The sequence below is a fragment of the Saccostrea echinata genome, unplaced genomic scaffold, assembly GCF_033153115.1.
Source record: "Saccostrea echinata isolate AGI-Se365-2 ecotype Australia unplaced genomic scaffold, CSIRO_AGI_Sech_v1 ptg000022l, whole genome shotgun sequence".
NCBI lineage: Eukaryota > Metazoa > Mollusca > Bivalvia > Ostreida > Ostreidae > Saccostrea > Saccostrea echinata.
In genome coordinates, this window is record NW_026889771.1 from 8449998 (window position 1) to 8475782 (window position 25785).

The 25785-nt window shown below is 37.1% G+C and overlaps 1 protein-coding gene across 1 annotated transcript; it reads right to left on the bottom strand.

Annotated features, from left to right (window-relative positions):
* Positions 1-4485: 4485 nt before the first annotated feature.
* Positions 4486-19549, bottom strand: LOC133190689 (uncharacterized). Its single transcript, XM_061326380.1, has 11 exons — positions 19251-19549; positions 17377-17503; positions 15402-15610; positions 14845-14997; positions 13424-13465; positions 9972-10201; positions 9817-9905; positions 5961-6166; positions 5330-5456; positions 4836-5044; positions 4486-4642 (listed from the first exon to the last, which is right to left on the bottom strand). The coding sequence occupies exons 1-11, from the start codon at positions 19454-19456 to the stop codon at positions 4486-4488; spliced, it is 1755 nt and encodes a 584-aa protein (XP_061182364.1). The 5' UTR covers positions 19457-19549.
* Between the last annotated feature and the right edge of the window lie 6236 nt (positions 19550-25785).

Sequence of the window (25785 nt, forward strand, 5' to 3'; positions counted from 1 at the left end):
CGAGACCTTACGTGTTAATTTCAATAGTCCCCGCCCACTGACGTCAGAAACAAACACAGCCGCACGAGATTGACATGCATATAAGGCTCCTGGCCTTTCACCTGGCGAAATTAACATTTCGGTTGAATTATCAAGAAATCAACTCACCTAGCTTTCAAAGACTTATCACAGAGAAAAACTTTAGAAATATAAATATAGTATTTTAATCAAAGACGAGCATATTTTACACCCATTTCTCCAAAGCAACAAGAAAGAGTACTAAAACGTCAGGAAAAAGCATGAAAATTTTGATTATAACCATAAGAAATTAGAAAAATACAAAGCTTCTGAGATTTATTTTGAAATTGTTTTGGAACATCTAGGTGAACTCTATGTATTTTTGGGTCTTCTAAGTATCTTGCTCAATTATTTTGAATTATTGGGTCAAAGATTGTTCATATTTGCAACAGATGATGATCTGAGTAGTTGTCCTTAAATTAATTTGGAAGACAACGGTTAAAGTATATGCTTTATGACTCTAAAAAAAGAACTGTTTCCTGTAATGAATTAAAAACATGATTGTGACGTAAAATTTTTGTTTGTGCTGTCCATTCTATATAACTTATCGTTGAGCTAACTCCCCAAACAATCCATTAAGTTACCTGTGAGTGTCCATTCTTTTCGGACAATTGTCAATTCTTTTGAAGAAATTGACAGTTTTTTTTTTAAAAAGAAATGGACAGTTAAAACAAACAAAATGGAGAGTTACAGGTAAACTTTGGTATGTACCCAAGAGGGAAACAAATACATTAAAAAAATTTAATTTACATGTAAACACGAAAAGAACGCGGAGATCTAAGTTAATCCAGAACACAATGTCTGCAGAGCATCTGCACAATTTTACACTTTTAAATCCATGAATAATGCACATAATTTCAATATTAAAAAGTCAATTTTCACAAAACTTGAATTTAAATGACAAAATTTCACATTTGATTTAAATTTCGGAAACATCATTCCCTGGAGGTGAATCTATTTTAAGATCGAAGTTCAGCTAATATTTAATCCACCACCCAGAAAACAGTTTGCACCATGAACACTACACTGTTGCAATTAATATTTCCGTAGAAAATAATTAAAATTGAAACATTTCCAGATATTTAATTTGAAATACATTTTCAGAGCGAAGTTTGGCTCATGGCTTATCCAAATTCAGAATACAACTTACAGCTCATCATTATACTGCTGCAGTCAAAATATCCTCAAAAATTGAATTCAAATAAAACATTTCCAGATTTGATTCGAATTTGATAATAAGCTGTATTTTGTCGTCGAAGTTCATTTTGGGGTCAAAGTTTGGCTAATATTTTCTTACTCCTACTATTCTTTGTTTCCAGATCCAACTGTCACTGATTTTGTGCATCTTTTGGTTCATTAGATTTTGATTCTTTCATATACTCTCTCCATCAGAGGAAAACATGTATGCCTTTATAACGCAAACTATAAACTGATTTGAAGCATGGCATATTTGTATAAATACTGACATTCCCCAATATTCACCTGTATCTGTCCATTCTTTATTTGCGTCTGGAAACACAATGGCTATTCAACAAATTGCTGTGCACCCCTAGCTTACCTGTGACTGTCCATTCTGTAAACAGTGAACCTGCCATTGTATGTGTGCTACCTGTCAAAATCAGTTCTTAATATCTGATACCATTTTTATTGTACATTTTTATTTAATTCTCAGAACAAAGAAAATCATGTTTCATCATGTTCTTTCTCTCACAGAATGGACAGTTTGAGATCTTTCTCCTTTACTGAATATATGCTTGGAAAACACAATCATGCAAGAGAGGCGCTTTGATTCAGAACGCTATGTTTTGGTTTATGCTATCAAATTCATCTTATACGAATATTAAAAGAAGAAGAAAGCTAAGTAGAAAAAAGATAAAACGATGGAGCAATTTGGAGTTAAACATGTTTTCAACCTTTCCAAAAATTCTGTTTGATAATGCGTGATCTTTTTTCATGTATATGTATGTTTGTATTCTCTTGCAAATTCAGAATTCAACAAAGGTGGTATACCAGAAATTCCAGATGATCTAATGGACATGCAGGATCATTTAATATCGAGGAATTTGATTCTTTGATGTGGTTAAAAGACATTATCATAAAAACATCTGTGGAATATGAAAGCCCTAGCACCAACTGTCAAGAGTTATGGCCAATGTTAAATTTGGTAAAATTTTGCAAAAGTGGGTTAATCTCCATGGTCAAAGTCAGGAGATCAAATATGCTGGTACCCAAATAAAGACCATGTAACAAGGAATACACGCGTAAAATATGAAATCCATAGCTTTAACCAATCAAAAGTTATGGCTAAGGTTAAAGTTTTTGCGAACAAACAGACAAACGGACAGAGCAAAAACTATACTAGTATTCACCGAATCTTCGAAACGGGGGCATAATTAAAAAAAAACTAAAGTATTTTGGTCGGAAGTGTACATTTCAGATCTAAAATGCTTCAAAAATACGAAAGAATACAAAAGTGGGCAAACTGTGAAGTAATATAGTAATAATCCCAACACAATCATAAAGGAAAAATACCTGGGTTTTATCATAATTATAATTGTAACAAAGCAGCAAATTAGTTGTGAATTTGAATAAGCAATCCTTAACGTGCGATCTTTTCTTTCGCTTGTTGATTTCTTTCGTTTATTCCAAATCATGTTATTATAAACTACTAAGTTAACACCAGGTCATCACCGAGCCTTTCATTTCTAGAACTTTGAGTCCATAAGTACGGGTTTTTACGTTGTCCGTTTCTTGATTCAAATATGAGTCTGAAAAAAATTAAATGATTTTTTTATTGCTCAAAAATGTTTTCATTGTTTCAATTCAAATTAAATCATCTGTATATTAACTAATACTACAGGGGAAAAAACATAGTAATCATAGATTACAAAGCTCACCACAAAGAATGTTGTCTTTAAGTAAGGCAAGGTCCCACATTAAACTAATAACCTAGCAGTATGCACCCGTGTATATAACATATATGCAATTTTGGTCTGATAGGGCTTGCAGTTACTTGGGAATGGATTGATGACACTCATCAATAAAATGAAAGTCAAATCCAGCATCTGAAGCAAGTTTGAGAGTGTTCATCCCTTGATGCATCATCCATGCACGTTTGGTTCAAACAGGCCTTATGCGTTCTTGGTAATAAGTCTGCTCCAAAAACTTAAGCTGGTCACTCATCTGGAAAATATAAGTCAAATCCCGCATCCAAAGCAACTCTGGCAGTGTGCATCAATAAATGTCTCCTTCGTTAATTCAGTGCAAATTTGTTTAGCCTAGGGCTTATAGTCACTTTAAAAAGAAACTGCTCCAAAACTTTAACCTGGATGCTCATTTGGAAAATGTAGGTCAAATTTTGCATCCGAAGCAAGTCCAGAAGAATGCATCCTTAGATGTATCATCCTTGCGAGATTGATCAAGTAAGGGCAAATAGTTACTAAAGAATGAACCTGCTCCGAAAAAGTCATTCGGAAAATGTAGGTCAGATCCAGTATTCGTAGTAAGTCTAGTCTAGTAAGTCTAGTACTAAGCATCCTTAGATGTATCATCCATGGAAATTTGGTCAACATATGGCTTTTTTTACTTTAGAATAAACCTGCTCCAAAAACTGTAACCTGGTCATTCATCCGGAAAATGTAGGTCAGATCCTGCATCCGAAACAAGTCTAGTAGTGTGCATTCTTAAATATATCATCAATACAAGTTTAGTCAACATAGGTCTTATAGTTACTAAAGAATGAACATGCTCCAAAACCTTAAACATGCATGGCCACTCATTCGGAAAATGTAGATCAGATCCAGCATCCGAAGCAAGTCTGGTAGTGTGCATCCATGCAAGTTTGGTCAACATATGGCTTATAGTTACTTAAGAATGAACATGCTCCAAAAACTTTAACCTGGTCTCTAACTCATCCGGAAAATGCTGTTCCAGTATCCGAAACAAGCCTGGTAGTGTGCATTCTTAGACGTATCATCCATGCACAAGTTTGGTCAACATAAGGGCTTATACAGAAACCTTAACCCGGTCAATCATCCGGAAAATGTAGGTCGGATCCAGTATTCGCAGTATTCGAAGCAAGCGTGGTAATGTACATCCAAGTTTGGTCAACAATGGTCTTATAGTTAACTGGAAATGAGACTTGTTCCAAAGACTTTAACCTTATCCAAAAACTTTAACCTGCTCCCAAAAGATTAACTTGGTAATTCTTTAGCTGAAATTGCAGCATCTGAAACCTTGACTGGTACAATAAATCATACAAGACGCATCTTCCATGCATCGCTGATAAATATAGGGCATAGAAGTACTTGAAAAGAAATCTGCTCCAAAAACTTTAACCTGGGACTCAGACGCCGAGGGTATTACATAAGCTTCTCCCAATTCGTTGAGGTGAGCTAAAAACGATGATATTTAAAAAAAAATGACATTTTACCTATAAATGAGAGTTGCTACCAGTAGACCAACAAAAGGTCCAACCCAGTAGATGTAGTGATATTCCCAAACCCCATCAATATCATATTTCAAAGTGGAAACAGCCGGACCCAAACTTCTTGCTGGATTCATCGATCCACCGGTCACAGTTAATCTAATTATGAAATAAAAAAGATAATTAATTTTATCTTACTATGTTTCTTCATTCATGCCAATTTTTATTCCTTATTTGCAGACATATACATATAAACCATTCTGATCAGGTAATACAGCAAAAACCATTATCATGATACATAATACGTATGTATTAAGCAAATAAAGAATAATAATATCAAAATAGTGTTTACCCTGCCATTGCTCCCACTGTGATGGCGAAACCAATCGCTAAAGGTGCCAGTTTGTGTTTCTTTTCGTCCATTGTTGTCATTAATACGGTCAAAATTAGCATAAACGTCAGAATGGCCTCCGTCAAAACTCCCCAGCCGGGCTCCGTCCCACTTCTCAGTACTGTGGCTCCACCAAGGCGTAATTCGTAGTTACTTCTTGATAAAATACCCTTCATAAAGATGCAAGGAAATTATAAACGTATTACACTTTTTTTAAACAAGGGGAGGTGGGGGAAAGAGGTCCCACAGGTTCTTGTTGTATCCTACTCCATATATAAAATTATATATGCATGAATATGGAGTAGAATTTTTAAAGTTACGGGAAAGGTGAAAGTCTCTGCAGACAGACAGACAGACGGGCGGACAGAACAAAAACTATATACCCCTCGAATCTTCGATTACGAGGGCATAAAAATAGGTATTGACAAAGAATTAAAACTATGAAGTATACATACAAGAACTAGGGCTGCTCCAATCAGGCCTCCGATCATCTGAGCTAAGAAATAGCATAGTGCAACAAGGAAGGGCACACCTCCACACAAAGTCACGGCAGCCGTAATGGCTGGGTTGAAATGTCCACCACTATACAACATGCAATTCAGAAAATATTATTTGCTATTCCAATTTCAGTCCTTTCACATAGGAAAAACATACTTTCAGAAACCTGTCCCTAGCAAGTGCATATCATTTTCACGCCGATTTTTTAAGTTGCATCTAGCATGTTGGAAGTCACATGTGGGTGATATTTGATAATTTTGGAAAATTGATTGCATTTATCTTGCATGTCAACTTAATTACGTTGCATGTTGACATATTTATATTGCATGTTGACATTATTATCTTGCAGGTTGACATAATCTTTAGAAAAAATAACTTGCATAGGGGGCAGAAATATGCCACCATGATTTGTGATTTTATCTGAGAAATTCTTTTCACTGCCTCAAATAGATTGATAAACAAAATAAAAAAGGCAGCAGAGAATAAAAATCAATAACTTTAATGGAGAGTCGCACTTTGTAAGACTATTGAATGTAGATTTTGTATTTTTTAACTGTATACCATCAAATTTCGGATACTCAAACCTACCTGATCTTTCCTAGTCCTGCAATGAGGAAAACATATGCAAACCCCTGTAAGATACCTGACATGATTCCATATGCTGCAGGATATAAACATACAATAAATACATAAAGTGTAGTTCCGATGAACTCGGCTAGGACAGGACGAACAACTTTGTCAAAAAAAGTAGAAACAGGTGGTTCCTGGTTAACGGCCGTGTTCCCCTCAGCCATCTGCATTTTAAAGATTTAAATTGCGCAGTAGGAAATACGAGTTTATTTACACGTACAAGAGTTATCCAGAGCAACATACTGGGTAACTGCGTAATAAAACTATTATTTGCAGGATTTATGAGATTGATCAAAGTTCGTTATCTTCACCTTTTAGCTTACCTAACACGAAGGATCAAATGAGCTTTTCTAACTGAAGGGTGCCAGATGTCTGTCTGTCTGTAGTGTGTCTTCTGTAAACTTTTTCACATTTTCGACTCTTCAGGAACTAGTGGACCAGTCTCAACCAAACTTGCCACAAGATATCCTTGGGTGAAGGGAATTTGGGTTTTTACAAATGAAGGACCACGTCCTTTTTCAATGGGAGTTTAAAAAATTAGTAAAAAAAAATAATGGCATTTTTTAAAAATCATCTTTTCAATAACAACCGGGCAAGAAAAGATGAAACAACTCATTAGAAACTTCATTAAATAGTGTAGATTCAAGTCCGTTCAAATTATGACCTCTGGGATATAAAGCTGTTAAAATTAAAAAAAAAACTGTAATTTTGATGGAACATTTTTTAGAATTGTTACTGCATATAAACCTCCTTGCATTTCTACGGACTATCTACCTTAAAACTTTTTTAATACTTGGTGATTTATTAGGTGTTCATGACCTGGTTTTAAGCTGCAATTCTCATTTTTCTACAGATGTATCAACCGGCAATTTCTTGATTGTATGTCTCAAATCTACATGAACCCAAAATGACTAAGTCTATAAAAATGAAAAAAAACCACACCTGTAAGAGGAAGAAAAATTATACGATTATACATTCATGATGAAAAAACTAGGTGCACATCTTTAGATGCTGAATAATGAGTGTACAAATTTTCAGAACAAATCCATGCAGTAGTCTCCAAGAAAATATCCGGACAAAATCATATCTTCAGACAGACGCACATGCTGATTCCAATATACCCCCCCCCCCCCTCTAAACTTCGTTTGAGGGAAGGGAGTATGATAACCGTTTTAATAAAAAAAAATCATCATAACCACGGCATTGTATAATAGAGAAGGTAAGTCATTTCGGTTTGTTTATATTGGAGCCCTCTTGGACATCAAGCCTAAAATATCATTTACCTACTTATTTTACCAGAATGTGTCATCTTATCTTGTTTCGGAAGAGCTTTTTGCCTTTAATCGTGCTATTTTTAAATTGTCCATACTTTCCACTATAATCCGACTTATTCAACGTCAAACGTGAAAAATGCTACAAAATTTGGAAATGTCAAAGCAGAAAATACGAAAGTGATGCGAAAACGACACCTAGCGGGTTACTCTCGAGTTCCGAGTATTATTGAAATCGAGGGAAAAGATAGAGGTCTACATAAAAGTTCGGGAAAATTACCATGAAGAAGCTGAAAATTGATTCTTAAGAATTTAATTTTGCTGCAGGTTTTCGAGATAAGAAGTGTGTGTGGGGGGGGGGGGGGGGGGGGGGAGGGGCAACCACATCTACATGAAAATTTACTATAGCAAAATACTATACTCGGAATAAAGTTGGAGGCACGGTCCCAAGCAACCCCCCCCCCGTTCTACGGCTCTGTGTGCAGCTTATAAGGAATTTTACATGTAGCCCAGTCTTCAATATTCATTTTTTTTGTAAATAAGTTTCATTTTAACCAAATATATACATGTGTATTAAAAAAAAGTGCTACATTAAAAAATATTTTTCAATTATAATTGCACATACAATATATAAATAATAAAATTATTTTTCGATTTCTGATCTTATGTAACAGATAACATACTAAATGGCCATATAACTCGTTGTATTTTATCATTGTCATGCACTGCTAGGTGGCGCGTCCCCCGGTCGGTGGATAGGGGATTAATTCCCTCGCTTATTGAGGGGTGCACCGGATAGACTGAAGAAGGTGCCGTGGACCAACACAGCATAAGGGAAGGATACTCTGAGAGAAAACCACTGTTCCTCCCAGCTTGGGGGTTGTGCATGAGACCGACTTTCTCCTCACGGAGTAAAACGACAGTTACGGAAACAATGGACATGATAGAGCAAAGAAGACCAGGTGAAGCGGGGACCGCCAACAGTGGCAGTAGGACGACGAGGGGTGAAAGCCTTAGGGATGCCAAGCGTCCGACTAAATCCCTTAATGTGACACCCAAACAAGCATTCACCATAAGACACTGGAATGTACAAACTATGTATAGAGAAGTGGCATCAGTACAGATTGCGAGAGAAATGGAAGGATACCAGCTAGACGTTCTTGGAATCAGAGAGTGCAGATGGACAGGAGCTGGGAGGATTAGACTGGCCTCAGGCCAGACCATCACATACAGCGGGGATGAAGAACTGCATGTGGGATAAGTTGCGATAATGATCAGCCAGCAGGCAGTGAAATCACTTATGCAATGGACACCCGTCAGCAAGAGGATCATAACAGCACGATTCTATACAAGATACGGGTGAGTGTCGGTGATCCAAGCTTATGCGCCACATAATGAAAAGGAAGAGGAGAAGGACCAATTCTATCAGGAGCTACAGGAGACCCTAGATAGATGCAACAAGAACGACGTCATTATTATCATGGGGGACCTCGACTCCAAGGAAGGAAGTGATAATAACGGGTACGAAAGAACTATGGGTATCCATGGACTGGGTACACAAAATGAGAATGGAGAAAGGCTATTTGAATTTTGTCAGACCAACGGACTTGTAATCACAGGAACATTGTTCCCCATAAAGACATTCAAAAAGCAACATGGGTGTCTGCTACTGGAATAGCGAAAAACCAGATTGACCAACTTCTCATTAGTGGGCAGTGGACATCTTCTGTTCTTGACACCAAAGTCCAGAGGGGAGCAGATGCCAACTACCTGGTGAAGACCCGAATCAGGCTACGCCTCAGCACACACAAGAATAAGAACAAGTTGAAACCAAGACTGGATGTAGAGCGCCTCAAAAACAAAGAAGTAAAAACAAAATTCATTGAATGCATGGGAAAGAAATTAGAAGAACACAAGGAAATGACGTAAGATATCGCGAAAATGTGAGAGCAGCAGAGGATGGCCTATGTGAATTCAGCAGAGGAAATACTTGGCTTCAGGAAAGGCAAAAGCAAGCCTTGGATCAGCGAAAACACCTGGAAACTGATAGACGAAAGAAAAGACATCAAGGCAAAGAGAGATAGCACAAAAACAGAAAAAGTCAAGACTAGATTGAGGGAAACTTACAGAGAGAAAGACAAAGCAGTCAAAAAAGTGCGAAAGAGGACAAGAGGAGATGGATGGCAAAGAAAGCTGTGCGAGCACAGAAAGCGGTCAAGAACGGGAGACAGAAGGAACTGTACAGCATCGTAAAGCAGCTGACAAGAAAGAGTAATAGATAAACAGCAGCAGTGTAGAGCAAGGATTGGGAGCTGCTGAAGAATAGAGAAGCGAGGCTTGCCAGATGGAGGGAACACTTTGAGGAAGTGCTCAAATGATACATTCCAGAGTCACCACCACAAGATGAACATCAAGAGGGAGAGGAGCTAGACATTTCAGTCGAGACACCCACCACACAGGAAATAAGGGCTGTACTTAAGACGCTTCGGAATGGGAAGGCCCCTGGAGCAGATCTACTGACAGCAGAAATGTTAAAGACAGACCTCGATCAGACCAGTCAAGAACTGAAGTACACCTTTGACCAGATATGGATGGAGGAGAAGCTGCCCAAAGAATGGACCAAGGGACTCATCTGCAAAATTACCACGAAAGGCAACTTACAGCAACTGAATGGGGGGATGACATTGCTGACCCTAGCCAACAAAGCACTCAGCAGAATCCCCATCAACAGAATACAGGTCAGAAGTGACCACATCCTTAGGAAAGAGCAGGCAGGGTTTCGGAGAGGGAGAGGGACTGTCAATCAGATCTTCATCCTCAGGAACATCCTGGAGCAAGTCAACGAGTGGAATGTTACCTTGTACATCCATTTTGTGGCTTTTGAGAAAGCGTTCGACTCGGTGCACAGTGACAGTCTTTGGGTCAAAACTGATTAAAAAAATGATTAAAATGGTCAAAGCCCTGTAAGACGATTTTCAGTGCTCTGTGATTGACGACAACGAGACCACAGCCCATTTCCCTGTGATGACTGGCGTCAAACAAGGATGCTGTATGTAAGGTTTCTTGTTCCTCCTGATGATAGACTGGGTGATGCCACAGACAGTCAGAGAAGAGAGAACGGGAATTCCACTATACTTGAAGACTCGACTTTGCGGACGACATTGCCCTACTGTCATCAACAATGAACCATCTTCAGTCCAAGATGACAAAACTGGAAGACAACTCAGCAAAAGTTGGAATGAAGCTGAATGCAAAGAAGTGCAAAGTGATGATGATAAACAGCAAGAGTGAAGCCAGTCTGACAGTCGGAAACAGTGAAGCCGAAGGGGTGGACAGATTCACTTACCTTGGTGCCGATGTCACCTAGGACGGCGGGGGTACTGCTGACATCAGGAAAAGGATTGCGTTGGCCGGCGCATCCTTCAGGAGGCTAGCCTACATCTGGAAGGCCACAGACATCAGTAGAAAGATGAAAGTCTCCCTCTTGAAGAGCCTGGTCCTCTCCGTATTGTTATATGAATGTGAGACTTGGAAGCTTACCAAGACAGAGGAAAAGAGGATTGACATCTTTCGGACCAATTGCCTCGGAAGGATTCTCAATGTCAAATAGCAGCATATCCCAAACAGGACAATTCTGGAGATGGCAGGAGCAGAAAACATAAGTGCCGAGATGAGGAGAAGGAAATGGAATGGGATGGGCCATATGCTGAGAAAAGATCCAACAGATGACTGTTGTGGCCCTCGGGTGAACGCCTGAGGGGAGAAAGAAGCAAGGCCGCCCCCAAAAAACATGGTGTGGAGCGGAATAAGGCAGGCTGGAACTCCTGGAACACGGCACGCTGTGCAGCCTCAGACCGACCCCAGTGGAAAAGAGATGTTCAGGCCTTGTGTGCCTTCTGGCACGAAGAGAAATAAGGTTAAGGTAAGGTATACTCTTACTTTAATTGTCCCAGGGACCTACATGTATATGTTTTAACAATCCCTGTTTGTCCCTATCAACATTCAGGTGCAAATTAATCATGATCTCTTCAGTTTAAATCTTCACATCACGAGTTGTATACGTATTTTCAATTTATCGATTATCGTGACCATACTCGTGTGACAGTATGGTAGGCTAAAGCTAGAAAATTCTTTGTGTGAATTTGCATTTTTAAGAAATAAATAACAAATCTCTTTACCGAATTCTTTGCGAGACCACAATTATTTCGTTACTTGACAGAATCATATGTGAGAAAATTTTACATCATAATTCCATTGGTTTAAAGTAATTAATTTCATATTTTAGGGCAAGCAGGTAATAAGCATACTAGTATTACCAAAGAACTGCGAACGATAGTATTGTTCTCCCGCCTACCTCCAAGTCAATTTTCAAAAGTTACGATATTCGAATGATTTTTAATATTTATATTGATATTTATATGGATTTTCATAAAATATTACTTCTTTGGGAAAACAACGAGAGATAACTCTAAAATTTCGTGTTTTTCACTATAGAAATCAACGGAAAACGGAAAATATTTTTAAAACATCTTTCCCCCCCGTGAAACAAAAATTCCTTTTTACGGGTAATATGGACTGTCATTTCACAAATTCATACCAAAGCTTTTTGTGTTTCACGGGGGGGGGGGGGGGACATATGTTTATATACAAAAAACGACAAAAATGCTTATTTTTTCAGCAATTTCCAAGTGCTTTACAACTGAAACATCATATTTTACTAATATATATGCTTAATTTTATATGCATAAAACATAAGAAAAGATTTAAGAAACATTTATTCATATCCAAGACTATTTCCAGAATATGGTGATGCTTTATAGCCCGATTTCAGTGGAAAATATCGTCTACCCCCCTAATTCCAAGAGCTGGAATTAGGGATATTTTACTATTTAGCACTGGAATTAAAATAATTAATCAATTACCATTGAACTGTTCTTTGTATTAAACAAAGATTTTATGGCCAAATTGTCATCAATATTGAATTAAATGGTTGTAAAATGTAGGCGGGAATCGGGAGTTACCGTGCGTAGTTCTTTGTTCATTCAAAAGTTTGTTTATTTATCATGCTAAGGCCAAGTTTATAAAATTCTTTGTTTGCAATTGCCGACTTGTAATTTTTAGAGTGGGTAGGTAGGTATGTTTTAATTTTTAAAAAAAAAAAAAAGAAATTAAGTTTTCAGAATTTTTTTAGATTACAAATTATAGAGTTTTTCATGGGCTTACTAAACATAGATAAACTCCACCTGTTATAAGTCACTGATCGATAAAATACAAAAATCAAAAAGAAAATAAAACAGTTTCTGAAATATCCTTGAAAAAAAAATACAAAATGGCTGAAAAAAGTTTGAGTCGGGTGTATTATAAGTGGGTCGGTAGGCAACTGAACACAAATAAATTTTCATTTTAGGCCTAATTAATTCCTGGTATCACAGACCTCTAGATCGCATTAGTTCGACTGACAAGACTGGGGGTACAAGACAGGCCTTTAGATCGCTTTAATCCCACTGACAAAATTAGGGGTATAAAAAAATTATACGCAAGTTTTGTCAGTCGAATTAAAGCGATCTAAAGACCTGTGACTTGTATTAAAGTATAAGACACCCAAAAATTTTTACTTGGAACATATACTACCGGTATTGCGGTGTGATCTATAAAAGCTTAAAATCAACCTAACAGTCTGAGACGACGCTTTGGAACAATTTTAATTCGTGGTAGTCAACATTTGTGGGCGATCAAATTTTTACTGATTCGTGTAATTTTGTGGGTAACAGGTTTAATTACATAATAAATTTGATGGACAGATACTTTGACAAAGTTATTGTTCGTGCAAATATAAATTCATGGAAATCCACAAACATTTGCCCCCCCCTCCCCCCCCCCCCCCCCCCACGAACAATGATGTTTCCTTAATATATGTTTTTTAAGGCTCCATTCCTAAATGTGACATTCGCATCAATATACTAAGGTATATTTGCGAAGCGTGTTGAAAATAATTGCTGGATTCTGGACACACACACCACACATATTAAAAAAAAAAACAATTTATTTACTTCTTATTTAACATTAAAGAATAAATAATAATATCATCCAAATTTACACATGATATACACGATGAGAACAGAATTTATGTAAAGTTGTCAATGTGGTTATCGTTCAATGTAGAGTCTCCTGTTTCCGGTAGCAAAAAGCATCCTGAAATTCAAGAGAAAAGGCTATTTCAGAAAAACTTTCTATTGTAACATAAGTAAGTGAGTTTATAGTATAATCAACTTTTTTTCTTTAAACTTCAGTTCACCGGTTCATAGTTGAATCATTTCAAAAATTAATGTAATATGGTACTTGTAGAATCATCTGTTAATTGTTATCATTACATTATTTACAAACATCAATTTAGGAATGGAAACTTTGCAATGAAATCATAGTATTTTATTTAGTTTTCCTTTCTTTGAATTAATGTAGATCCTTAAAGTTCCTGTGCTTTTCTTTTTATGCCCCCGTTTTTGCTCTGTCCGTCCCTCTAGCTATTTGTCTGTCGGCAAAAACTTTAACCTTGCTAAATAACTTTTGATTGGTTGGAGATATGGCTTTCATATTTCACATACATGTACTTGACCTCTTGAACTTGACGTTGTGGTTGACCAAATTGTACAATTAAAAATTTCACCAAACGTGCAATAAAATTTTTTACCAAATTTTAACCTTGTTCGTAAGTTTTGAACGATTGGTGCTAAGGCTTTCTACTTTTGAAAAACTTAAACTTGTCCCTAACTTTTGAACGGTTGGTTTCATGGTTTTCATATTTCACATAGGTATTCCTTGTGACGAGACCTTTCCTTGGACACCATTTTTTCTAACCCTTTGACCTTCTTTAGAAAAATTGAACCTTGGCCTTAACTTTTGAACAGTTGGTGATAGAGATTTCATATTTCACAGATGTTTTGCTTGTGACAAGACCTGTCTTAGGGTACGAAACAGTTTTGATCTCTTGACCTTGGAGTTTGACTTGCATTTTAGAAACTTTAGCCTCCGCTATGATCTGCCAAACAGGGCCATCAGTGTCTCACAAACACATCTTTTTTCTAAATATAACAGTAAATTGTCCTCTCGTTAAAGTCGCATATGGAGTATTTTTGATAAGTTCAGACTAACTAAAATTAAAAAGAACTTTCTATATGTTTTATTACTTTATATAAAGATTGGACTTTCCTGTAAATTACACAATTTAAATCAATCGCGTTACATAGATATTAGAGATTTAAAACAAGAACCGATTTATTTACTGACTCCGCATTTAAATATAGACTGTTGAAAATCGATTTAACTATAGAAACGTGAGGTTATTTAAGTTTATAATCGGTGAAAATTTAATTTGAACGTAAATAACAAATATCATGTTCATCTACACTCAATCTCGTATTTTTATTTTTTAGCTCAGATACACCATATATAGCTTTAAATAAATATTTAATTAATTGCATTATCTTGATATGTAAGCATTATTTGTACAGATTCAGTAGATGTTCGTTCTTAAAACATATATTCAGGACATAAATGTTTTAAAACAAACTTACTTATATAAAATAGCTGCCACACCTGCTCCACATATAGGACCCACCCAGTATACATAATGATGTTCCCAAACATTCACGTCCCCATATTTAGAGTAAGCAACAGCGGGTCCAAAGCTTCTAGCTGGATTCATAGAGGCCCCAGTTGTTTTGGCACTGTCGTGTAATAAATAAAAATAGATCAGACATAATGGTGTATCCATAAACAACAGATGAGTGTAGATCTATACATATGTAAATGAGAGTAGGAATCTCGGTGATATCAATTAAAATTGGATTCTTAGATTCATTTCAGTACATATCTACCTTATATTGTATTTAAAAGGAGAGGAACCAGTGGGATACAAGAACTTGTTTCCAATTTTTTTTCATTTTATTTCAATAAAATGTGTTGAAAACATTATTTGTTGTGATCTCATTTTAGAATTTGTTGAGAGTCCCCTTCAGGAAAGCGACTCTCACTTCTAAGTTATATATTTCAACTCTCCGAATAAGACTTAAACCAATAGTTCAACTATCATTTATTTTAAATATTGGTCGGCATTTCTTTATTACTGTACCCTGCAATAATGTCTACAACCACGGAAAATCCGATAGCTAAGGGAGCTAATTTATTCTTCTTGTCATCTACAGCAGTCAATAGGACGGTGAACACCAATAGGAAGGTTAGTATTCCCTCAGCTAGTATCGCCCAGCCTGGTTCTACGTCACTTCCTAGCGTATGCGCTCCACCAGTTATATTTTTATACACATTTTCAGGTAGGACTGCCTGAAAAATACCAATGTTATAGAGTAGGATTTCCCTCCGGAAAGTCAACTCTAGAGTAGGATTTCCCCTGTCGGAGAAATCCTGCTCTAGACTTTCCACGGGAGAGCCATTTCCCGCCTTTATTATCACCCAGAATGGGAACTCCTCCTTAGCGTTATAATATACTACATATATAACTAGCTATAGTACTAGTCATGTGAACATATTCTTTAAAGGATGTGGATACATGTATGATTTTAGGAGAATTTACTGCATTCTAGAATCTATAAGGGTAGCCCCCCCCCCCCCCCATTTAAAGAAACGACAATCAGGCAAGAACAATACATCTATCAACTTAATTTAAGTTTGGATGAGCTTTATAATATGACATATTTTTACAGATTTGTATACATATATGTGGATAGGCTATAATATAAATACTACATGTAGTTGAAGGTAACATTGAAAATTTTCACCCCAAGAAAACCATTGTCAACCACGGCGCAGCCGAGGTTGACAATAGTTTTCGAGGGGTGAAAACTTTCAATATTATATACCCTCAACTACATGCAGTATTTACATGTATTTTATTTATATAAACACTAAATGTTTTATACAAATGGAAATGAAAATAGAAGCGCGCGCGCGTAGATTCCGTGCATTCAATATTTTTGGGGGGGGGAATATCGCCCGTTGTCAAGCAATGTTGACTGTTGCTAGGTTTTATCGTGCTGGGGGCATGGTTTCATCATTTAGAGGATTAAAACTTTTTTTTCTAATGTTTCTCGACGAATCCTTGTCACCTTTTATGCGTATTATATAAGGCTATCTTTAAAACATTGTTTGGTCGCTTTCTCCCGAATGACCGACTAAAAATGGCCCGACTCAAAAACTTTTTTAATCTCTAGAAAGCATTTATTTTTTTAATGCATTCAAAAAGATAGATTTTGAAAATTCAGCATTGAAATTGAAATTTTCTGGGGGAAAATAATTTCTCACCTACCTACTGACCCATTTTTTTTTTTTATCCCGAGCCGGAGAGGGCAAACAAACATTATTTTAAAGTTGGTCTAATTTATTAAGTTTAAGAAATATTCATTGTATACGCTGTCCCTTCGACATCCATATGTTGTACTAATGCAAGCTTCGATTACACTTGACATAATCATGACTCATATTGAAATTATAAAAGTATATTTTAAAAATGTAAGTTTAATAAATTATCTTCATATGATGTAAATGGCAATGTAGATATTGTTCATAAAAATTATAGATATCTTTTTTTTCTAATTAAATACCGGTAAAACTTATTTTCATCTTAGTCAGAAATGAAATATACAAATATACTATGATATGCAGGGCATTGGTAATAGGGGAAGGGGTGGGCTATCTCGGGGGGGGGGGGGGGGGGGGTTCTACTCTAGAATAGTATCCAACCCCTCGGAAAGCTGACTCTGGAGAGTGGTTTCCGTGGAGAAGCCCTTCTCAGTTTTCCAGGGGAAAATCCAACTCTAGAGTCAGCTTTCCGGGGGAAAAAAGTAGGAGGAAAATCTTACTCTAGAGTTAGTTTTCTGGGGGATCCTAATCTACAAGATCGGTATATACCATTTGAAAATATATTCTTTAAATACCATTTTGCAGGTGAAATAATGATTATTCCTTAATTTCAATAAGAATTTTATCAATGTTAACACAAATTTTAGCATGTGTTTAAATTATAAAAAGTTGATGAAAAAAAACTGCATAAGTTTATAAAAAGGTGCATAGTGTTAAATGGAGACCCTTACCAGAACAAAGGCTGCGCCCACCATGCCTCCCAGTAGCTGAGCCAAAAAGTAAAAGATGCTGGCAACAAAAAACATTCCCCCCGACAGCGTTACCCCAAGTGTTACAACAGGGTTAATGTGACCGCCACTGAAAATAGAAAATCAAAATTCAGATGATCAGGTCAGTTTCTAGAAATTAAGTGAGAGAAAATTCGTTTCTCTACGCATTGTAAATTTTTGTACAATTACGATTTTCCTGATACGAATCAAATTCAGGTTTAGTATCCATTCAAGATGGTCTTTCTGGAAACCTTTTCAAACATGCTCATTTCGTCAATACATTACCGAATATTAAAGATAATAAACATAGGTTTAATTTTTCAAGAATAAATTCATAGTTTAAATTCACCACACTACGATAAAACTTATAGAAATAAAGGAGATTAAGAGGTGTCAATAATTATTACGTCACATTTAATTAATCTTCGACACCTGGGGAGTACAATACACACCGAGCCTTTCGGGCTCGGTGAATAACTTCGAAGGTGACGTAATCTTCGTATTGACTGAAACAAAGCAAATTAGATACTTCAATGATGACTGAATCTTCATATTGACTGAAAAAAGCAAAAATTGTTTTATTGGATGCTTCAATGATAAATTGATACAAATTCGTTAAGCATATCATGTCATGTTCTTACATTTGCTGAAGTCCTGGTCAAACGCAGTGAGAGAAGCAGGGTTAAAATAAAAATAACAAGTTGTATTAATTTGGAATTTTTTAATCTTTAAGAAAAAAGGCTAGAAGGCTCAAAGAAGAAAATTAAAAAAGTAATAAAATTAAAAAATCGTTATGACGAGATTAAAGGTCGTAATAACTAGATAAAAGTGTATTGCCACTTACAAAAGTCGTAATAACGAGATAAAAATAATGACTTTTTATTTCGTCATTACTTTTTATCTCGTTATTACGACTTTATTAAGTCACCTGAGTGGGAGACTGGTGAAGGTGAATTAACTTTTCAGATAACTAATTGTATCAATTTGGAAGTTCTCAATATATTTTTAGTGTAATGTAGAAAAAGTAATTCCTAACGTTCACTGGAAGGTCACGTGCTGGTAAACATAACATAGTATTTTTTCTACAACCAATCAGAGAGCAAAAAATTATTAATCGTATAATAAACAGGTATATTTATATGGAGGGGGAATTTTTCGTTGAGAGGAGGAGGATATTTTTAGAGGCAGGGATCTGAGGTTTCTGAATTCTCGAGATTTTAAGGGTAAAACGTACCGTTATAATAATTCTCCTTAGGCGCAGTCACTATGGGCCAGGTGCACCCCACCAAAAATTTATTTTAGAATAAACAATCTTGTGCAAAAAATTTTATCAGAAGATTGCTTTCTGTGATTTTCAAGTTTATTTGCTCGCATAGGCCCGATCAGGTTGTAATTTGAGCAAAATTTAAATATATAAATTTATATATGAGCCTATGGAAGTAAAATGTATTTTATGTAAAAAAAAAAAAATCTTTAAACATTTCGTTACTAATTTTATCTTTTCTTGTATCAGAAATTCTTAACATTGCCTTCATCAGTCTTTGGAATTTTTATGAAGGTGCATCCCCCCCCCTTTTAAATCCGCCAGTGACATGTAATCTGATCTGTGGGATAGATGTACTCTCCTTACAACTAGAATCGCATAAATCCCTGCAGGAATTCGGCATGAGCGAATCATGTTCTTCAACAGCAGTAAGAACATCATAAATTCACAAAATGATTTAAAAGAACTCTTGATAAAGGAGGTAAAAATACTCATATATGACATTTGGTCATTTATGAGGTGAATACTGTCCCACCCCATTGGATCCGCACAAACTAAATACTATACAAACCTAATTTTCCCAAGTCCTGCAATAAGGACAGCTATGGTCAGTCCATGCGCAATAGCGATAGGTCCTACATCCTGAGTTTGGACAGCCATACACCCAATGAATACAAAGACGGTGGTTCCGAAAAATTCGGCCAACGATGGACGAACCACCCTATCGTAAAATGAATCCGCAGCGCCACGATTAATGAGGGGGTCAAGCTCGGTCATTTTCTACACGCTTATTCAGTAATAATAACAGTAATAATAAACATTAAATTAAACACCATGTTTATAAATTCTCTCTCACGTGAATTCAGTCACTAGGCCTATCTCCCATGACATATCGTATAGCGGTTCACATGAGGTCTCAAGATTACTAGTAATATTTAACAATGTCACGGTACACTGATTTACGAGGTCACGGATAGTATGTGTAAATTCCAGGCGCGGATCCAATCCATTGGAAAGGGATCCTCCTCCCCTATTCTCTATTGAGAAGTTGATGGCTCCCCCTCAAGGGCGAGTATTAAAACGAGCCATCAACTTCTCAATAGAGAACACCTCCTCCCCCATCCTCGCAAGCCAGAGGTCCTGAGTCAACACGTTGTCGCTGGACGTCCAACGGCAACGTGTTGACTCAGGACCCCTGGCTTGCGAGGATGCTCCTCCCCCAATCCCCAGAATATCCAAATTCACACCAATATTGAAATCCTAATAGGCAATCAAAATTTCAGTAAATCTTTTATGAAAATTAATTACAGTATTTCTGTCTTTAAAAATTCTTGTATGAACCACATAAATCCCATCTTCGCTAGCCAAGGGTTTTCGGTTTATGGGGAGCGGAGAAGACTGAAAACCCTTGGCTAGCGAAGATGCATAAATCCAGTTCGCTTTTTTTCCGAGTGACATATAAAAACTAGAATGTTGCAATGAACGCATGTGCCGCCTCCTGCTTCATAGCATCATTAAAGTTATATTACTATGTTTATCACCAATCAAGGGCCCTCAAAGGGTATGTGCAATTAAAACAATAATATAATCATGATTATAATAAATATTGGTTGTTTTAAGTGAAATATTGCATACCCAGATTCTCACTTTACAAACATTCTTTACAGAATTAGATTACTAGTAACTGAAATATAAGCATCACATGCATTTCGGAAAACTAAACTGCTATAGATATAGTTTAATGAACAGTAGGTAGTTTCGACTATTTTAGCTTTATAAAAATGGTGCTTCAAATTTTAAAGTTGGCTTTTCCAACTTTATAGTTGGCAATTACTACTATAATGTTGGTAATTCCTACTTTAAAGTTGGCTTTCCAACTTTAATGTTGGCTTTTCCCACTTTATAGCTGGTACCTAATTCCAACTTTAAAGAAGGTAATTTAGTTATTCCAACTTTTAAAATTGGTAATTCCAACTTTAAAGTTAGATTTTCCAACTTTAAAGTTGGCAATTCCAACTTTAAGCTTGTCTTTTCCAACTTTAATTTGAGTTTTTCTACCTTCTCTGTAGTTTATTTTTCCTTTTTGTAATATTATTATCAACTTTATTAATGCAAAATTAATACACGGAAACAAATTTGTAAGAAATTAAACAGCGTCAATTATTTTTTACCTTGACCTTCCCTGTGTATGACCTTACATTACTCCAACAAGAGCCTCGGTTAACGTCCCTATGCTTCTTATATACTTTGGACACGGCGCCAAGTCAAAAGTATAGCCGCAAACCTCTAGCATGCTGTCCAGAGTAGACCTTACATATAAAAAAAACCTCATATTTCTCTTGGTCCGTCTTATATAATTTTATAGATTTTTAACTCCGTAAATGACTACAACTCCTATTACATAGGAAAAATCTGTCTGAATAAGGTGTTCAAGGTTTTGAACACATACTATACAGGCTCCCTTATTTTTAAATCGTTTACGAGAGAGTAAAGAGCAATAATGACATTGGGGTGTTCATTGCAGGATATTATATAATCCGTTGCTTCCTGGCGTTTTTCATAACAACTGTTATGCCATTATTTATACACTGAACTGTCTAAGGATTTTTCCGTTTTTCTTTCCCCGATCATGACAAAGAACACACGGCGGGTGTGACCGGTCGGCAGGGGATGCTCACTCCTCCATGGCACCTGATCCTCTAAATTTTGAGGTCCGTATAGTGTTCCGTTGGGGCACTCTCCTTTAGGGGGAAGATGCGAGAGTGCGAATTAAGTTGCGAAGGCGAAAGTGCGAAGTTGCGAAGGCGAAGGAGCGAAAGTGCGAACATGCGACGGCGAAGCGCGAAGGTGTGAGGGCGAAAAAGCGAAGGTGCGAAGGAGCGATACTAGTATCGCTCCTCTGCTTCGCAACTTCGCATTTTCGCCCTCGCACCTTTGCACTTTCGCCTTCGCCTTTCTTTTGTGGAGTTCTCTATCGTATGCTTACAATGAAGATCGAAGTATATCTACTGCATATATGCACATATATATTACACCAGGATATATCAAAATCAAACTTTTTACAGTTTATGGATCATGATAAAATCATATGTTCTCTGTCCTTTAGTTGAGACTGTGATGCACACCACCACTATAATTTTGCTCGTGCACCATGCATCAGTTACAACAATCATTTACCATCATTACGTTATATAATCTACCATTGTATATAAAATTAGAGTGTCCAGTGATCAATTACACTATTTTTCGTTTCATAAAATAGCAAGTGTATATTCATTAGTAAAAACGTCATTGTACAATGAATTTCAACCATTGCTTAACATCCATTTTGGCGCCGTCACACCAATCTAGCGCATGCGTACCAATAACATCCAAGAGTCCACTAAAATTAACTCATAATGATAAAGAGCTCCACAGAAGTAAAATGCGAAGGCGAAAGTGCGAAGTTGCGAAGGCGAAAGTGCGAAGTTGCGAAGGCGAAAGTGCGATATTAGTATCGCTCTTTCGCCTTCGCACCCTCGCCTTCGCGCTTCGCCGTCGCATCTTCGCACTTTCGCTCCTTCGCCTTCGCAACTTCGCACTTTCGCTTCGCAACTTTGCACTCTCGCATCTTCGCCCTAAAGGCGAGAGTGCGAAGGTGTGAGTGGCCCCAACGGAACACCATAGGTCCGTGTTTGATCTGCTCCAAATTTGTATCGTTTCGTTAAACTTTCGAGATTGAATACTGTTCGTTATCTTCATATTTCATTCCTTCAGTGTATATCTGACAACTTTTATTACATCTGCAAATGGTGTTACTTAGTTTGTGTTCAAGAATCCCTTTAATGTTAGATGTACCAACAAGTAGTACTTTTGGCTTATCTTTAAGTGCACCTTCACCGATAACTCTCGTATTTACTAATATTGCCACGGTTCTTCATGTTGCATATAGACAACAACCTCAGCAAAGGACCGGGGAGATCGAGTTCACATGTTTTTCAAGTCTCTCCATCGTCTTCAAGACTTCTTCTTTGATCAGACAGAGGGAATTACCATTTCTTGTACCTGTTCTAATTTTTGTATACAGGTGTTTGTCATTTCTTCTAGTTTCATCAGTCTCTTCTCGATTATTTGACGACTGCAGTTCTCGGACACCTGAGTCGGCTCTTTCTTATACAAAGGTCTGTGTTATTGTTGAGATTTTCTGTCCCATCCATGTCTTTGCTGTGTCCATTCTCAAGTTTACTGATTGAATTTGTAAAACTTTTCTCTAATCTTTGAAATTCAAGGGCAGTATCAGTGATGTTCAGAGTTTTTACAGCCGTGCCATCTTCTGTCATGACTGAACGATCAGCTGATGCAGTGCATGTGGAGCCATTCAAGTCTTCTTCTTCCCCACTGCAAATGTGTTCGTCAGAGCCAAAACTTTGTCTAAGATTTGTTTAAGTTTCGTAAAATGTTTATCTACAAATATCTTCTAATTGGGTTCTTGTGCCCTGATAGTACCCGTTGTTACAAAGAAGGTCACAATGTAAAGAAGACTTGTTTTAGCATAAATCCTATGACTTTAGAGTTTGCACTGTCAGACTTCTAGATCACCGTACCAGTTTATTTTATAACCTTTATTCGTCGCCCTCGTGGCGCAGTGTTAGAGCCAGGCCTGTAGCAACGGTTTCAAAAATGGGAGTGGGGGAGGGGGGGGCAACTTCCCAAAATTATGACAAGCAAAAAAAAAAACGTCAATTTTACTACCCAAATCCTGGAATTTGCCAGTGCTCGACCTTACAACATCAAAAAGTGGGGGGGGGGGGGGGGGGGGGGGAGAGAGAGCAGCATCTAAAGGAAAATTTACCATATCAAAATACCATACTCAGAAAAAAAATGGGGGGGGGGCGGAGTTCGAATTCACTGCGGGACGTGGAGACCAGTCCGGATGAGACTGTATAAACCGAGGTCCCGTGTCGCAGTAGATGTTGGCACGAAAAAGACCCCTCACTGCTCAATGGCCCTGAGTGCCGAGCATAGGTTAAAATACGCAGCCCTCCACCGGAAAGTAGTGGCGTCTGCATATGAGTGAAAAATTCTCGAGAGAGACGTAAAACTACATACAAACAAATAACCTTTATTCCTTCCTAAAAAAATTGTAGTAAATAGTATCGAGTGTTTTATCCATGGATGGATATATTGAAAATTTGTGAGAAACGTTATTTTCGCCTCCATTGTCGATCTCCTCGAAAAGGCAATTTCGAATCTCGGGCGCGACTGACTTAAGTCGATAAAAAAAAGATAGGTAGCAACTGTTTCTTCGCCATGCGCTCGGCACTTTGAAGTGAAAGTTGCGGGTCCTTCGGATGAGACCTTAAAAACCAAGGCCTCGTGTCACGACAGGCGTTGGCACGATAAAGATCCCTCACTCTCAATGGCCCTGAGTGCTGAGTAAAGGTCAAAATTTGAAGCCCTTCACCGGTATATGGTGACGTCTCTATATGAGTGAAAAATTCTCGAATGGGAGGTAAAACAACATACAATCAATCAATCGAAAAGGTAATTTTTGGCCTTCCCTACATCCAACCTTTTGTTAAGTTTCTTCAGAAGACTTGATTTAGGCTATTTTTTTATGCCCCCGGATCGAAAGATCCCGGGGGTATATTGTTTTTGTCCTGTCTGTCTGTTTGTCCGTTTGTCTGTTTATCTGTCTGTCTGTTGTCAACTTTAACCTTGCCCATAACTTTTGATTGGTTGGAGCCATGACTTTCATATTTCACATGTGTATTTCTTATGACAAGATCTTTCTTTGGGTACCATCATTTTTGACCTTGACCTTGGAGTTTGACCCACTTTTGCAAAATTTTATGAGACTTTAAACTTGGCCATAACTTCTGAACAGTTGGTGCTTGGGGTTTCAAACTTCACATGTGTATTTTTTTTGACAAGACCTTCCTTTGGATACCAACAACTTTGACCTTTTGACCTTGACCTTGGAGTTTGACCTACTTTTGAAAAACTTTAACCTAGGCAACAACTTTTGAATGGTTGGAGCTAGGGCTTTCATACTTCATATATGTAATCCTTGTAACAAGACCTTCCTTTGGACATCAACCACTATGACCCTTTGACTTTGACCTTGGAGTTTGACCTACTTTTGAAAAACTTTAACCTTGGCCATAACTTTTGAATGGTTGGAGCTAGGGCTTTCATACTTCACATATGTAATCCTTGTAACAAGACCTTCCTTTGGACATCAACCACTATGACCCTTTGACTTTGACCTTGGAGTTTGACCTACTTTGAAAAACATTAACCTTGGCCATAACTTTTGAATGGTTGATGAGGGCTTTGTTACTTCACATATGTAATCCTTATGAAATAACCTTCCTTTAGGTTTCAACTACTTTGAAACTTTGACCTTAACACAGGAGTTTGACCTACTTTTGAAAAACTTTAACCTTGGCCATAACTTTTGAATGGTTGGTGCTAGGGCTTTCATACTTCACATATGTAATCCTTGTGACAAGACCTTTCTTTGGATACCAACCACTTTGACCTTGACGTTTTACTTACTTTTAAAAAACTTTAACCTTCGCCCTAACTTTTGAACAGTTGCAGCTAGGTCTTTCAAATTTCACAGGTATATTCCTCGAGACAAGACCTTTCTTTGGGTACAGACATTTTTTTTATCTTTTGGCCTGGATTTTGATTTGCATTTGAGAAACTTTAACCTTCGCCATAAGCTGCCATACGGGGGCATCAGTGTTTCACAAACACATCTTGTTATAAGATTTTTTCATGAAGGCTCAATTTTAGCATCAGCATGTCCATCTCTACCTTATGTCATGTTGTAAATTTTGAATTTACCTGGTGGCAGTAAATACAAAATTTACAACATGACACTCACCTAAGTTGTTAGCATCCACCATTTTGGCACGAATACGAAGATTGTGAAATCTTCGGAATCTACGTTTCAGAGCTAATATAAAAATGTCAAAATGTAAAACTCACATGTAAAATTGGAGCTACACACCTCAAGAGCTTCGATGTAACAGATGAATGTTAATTTAATCTCCCAGCTGCAACATTTATTGCGCCCCTGAAGAGGACGCCATGTGTATTTCACATCGGGATCTTAC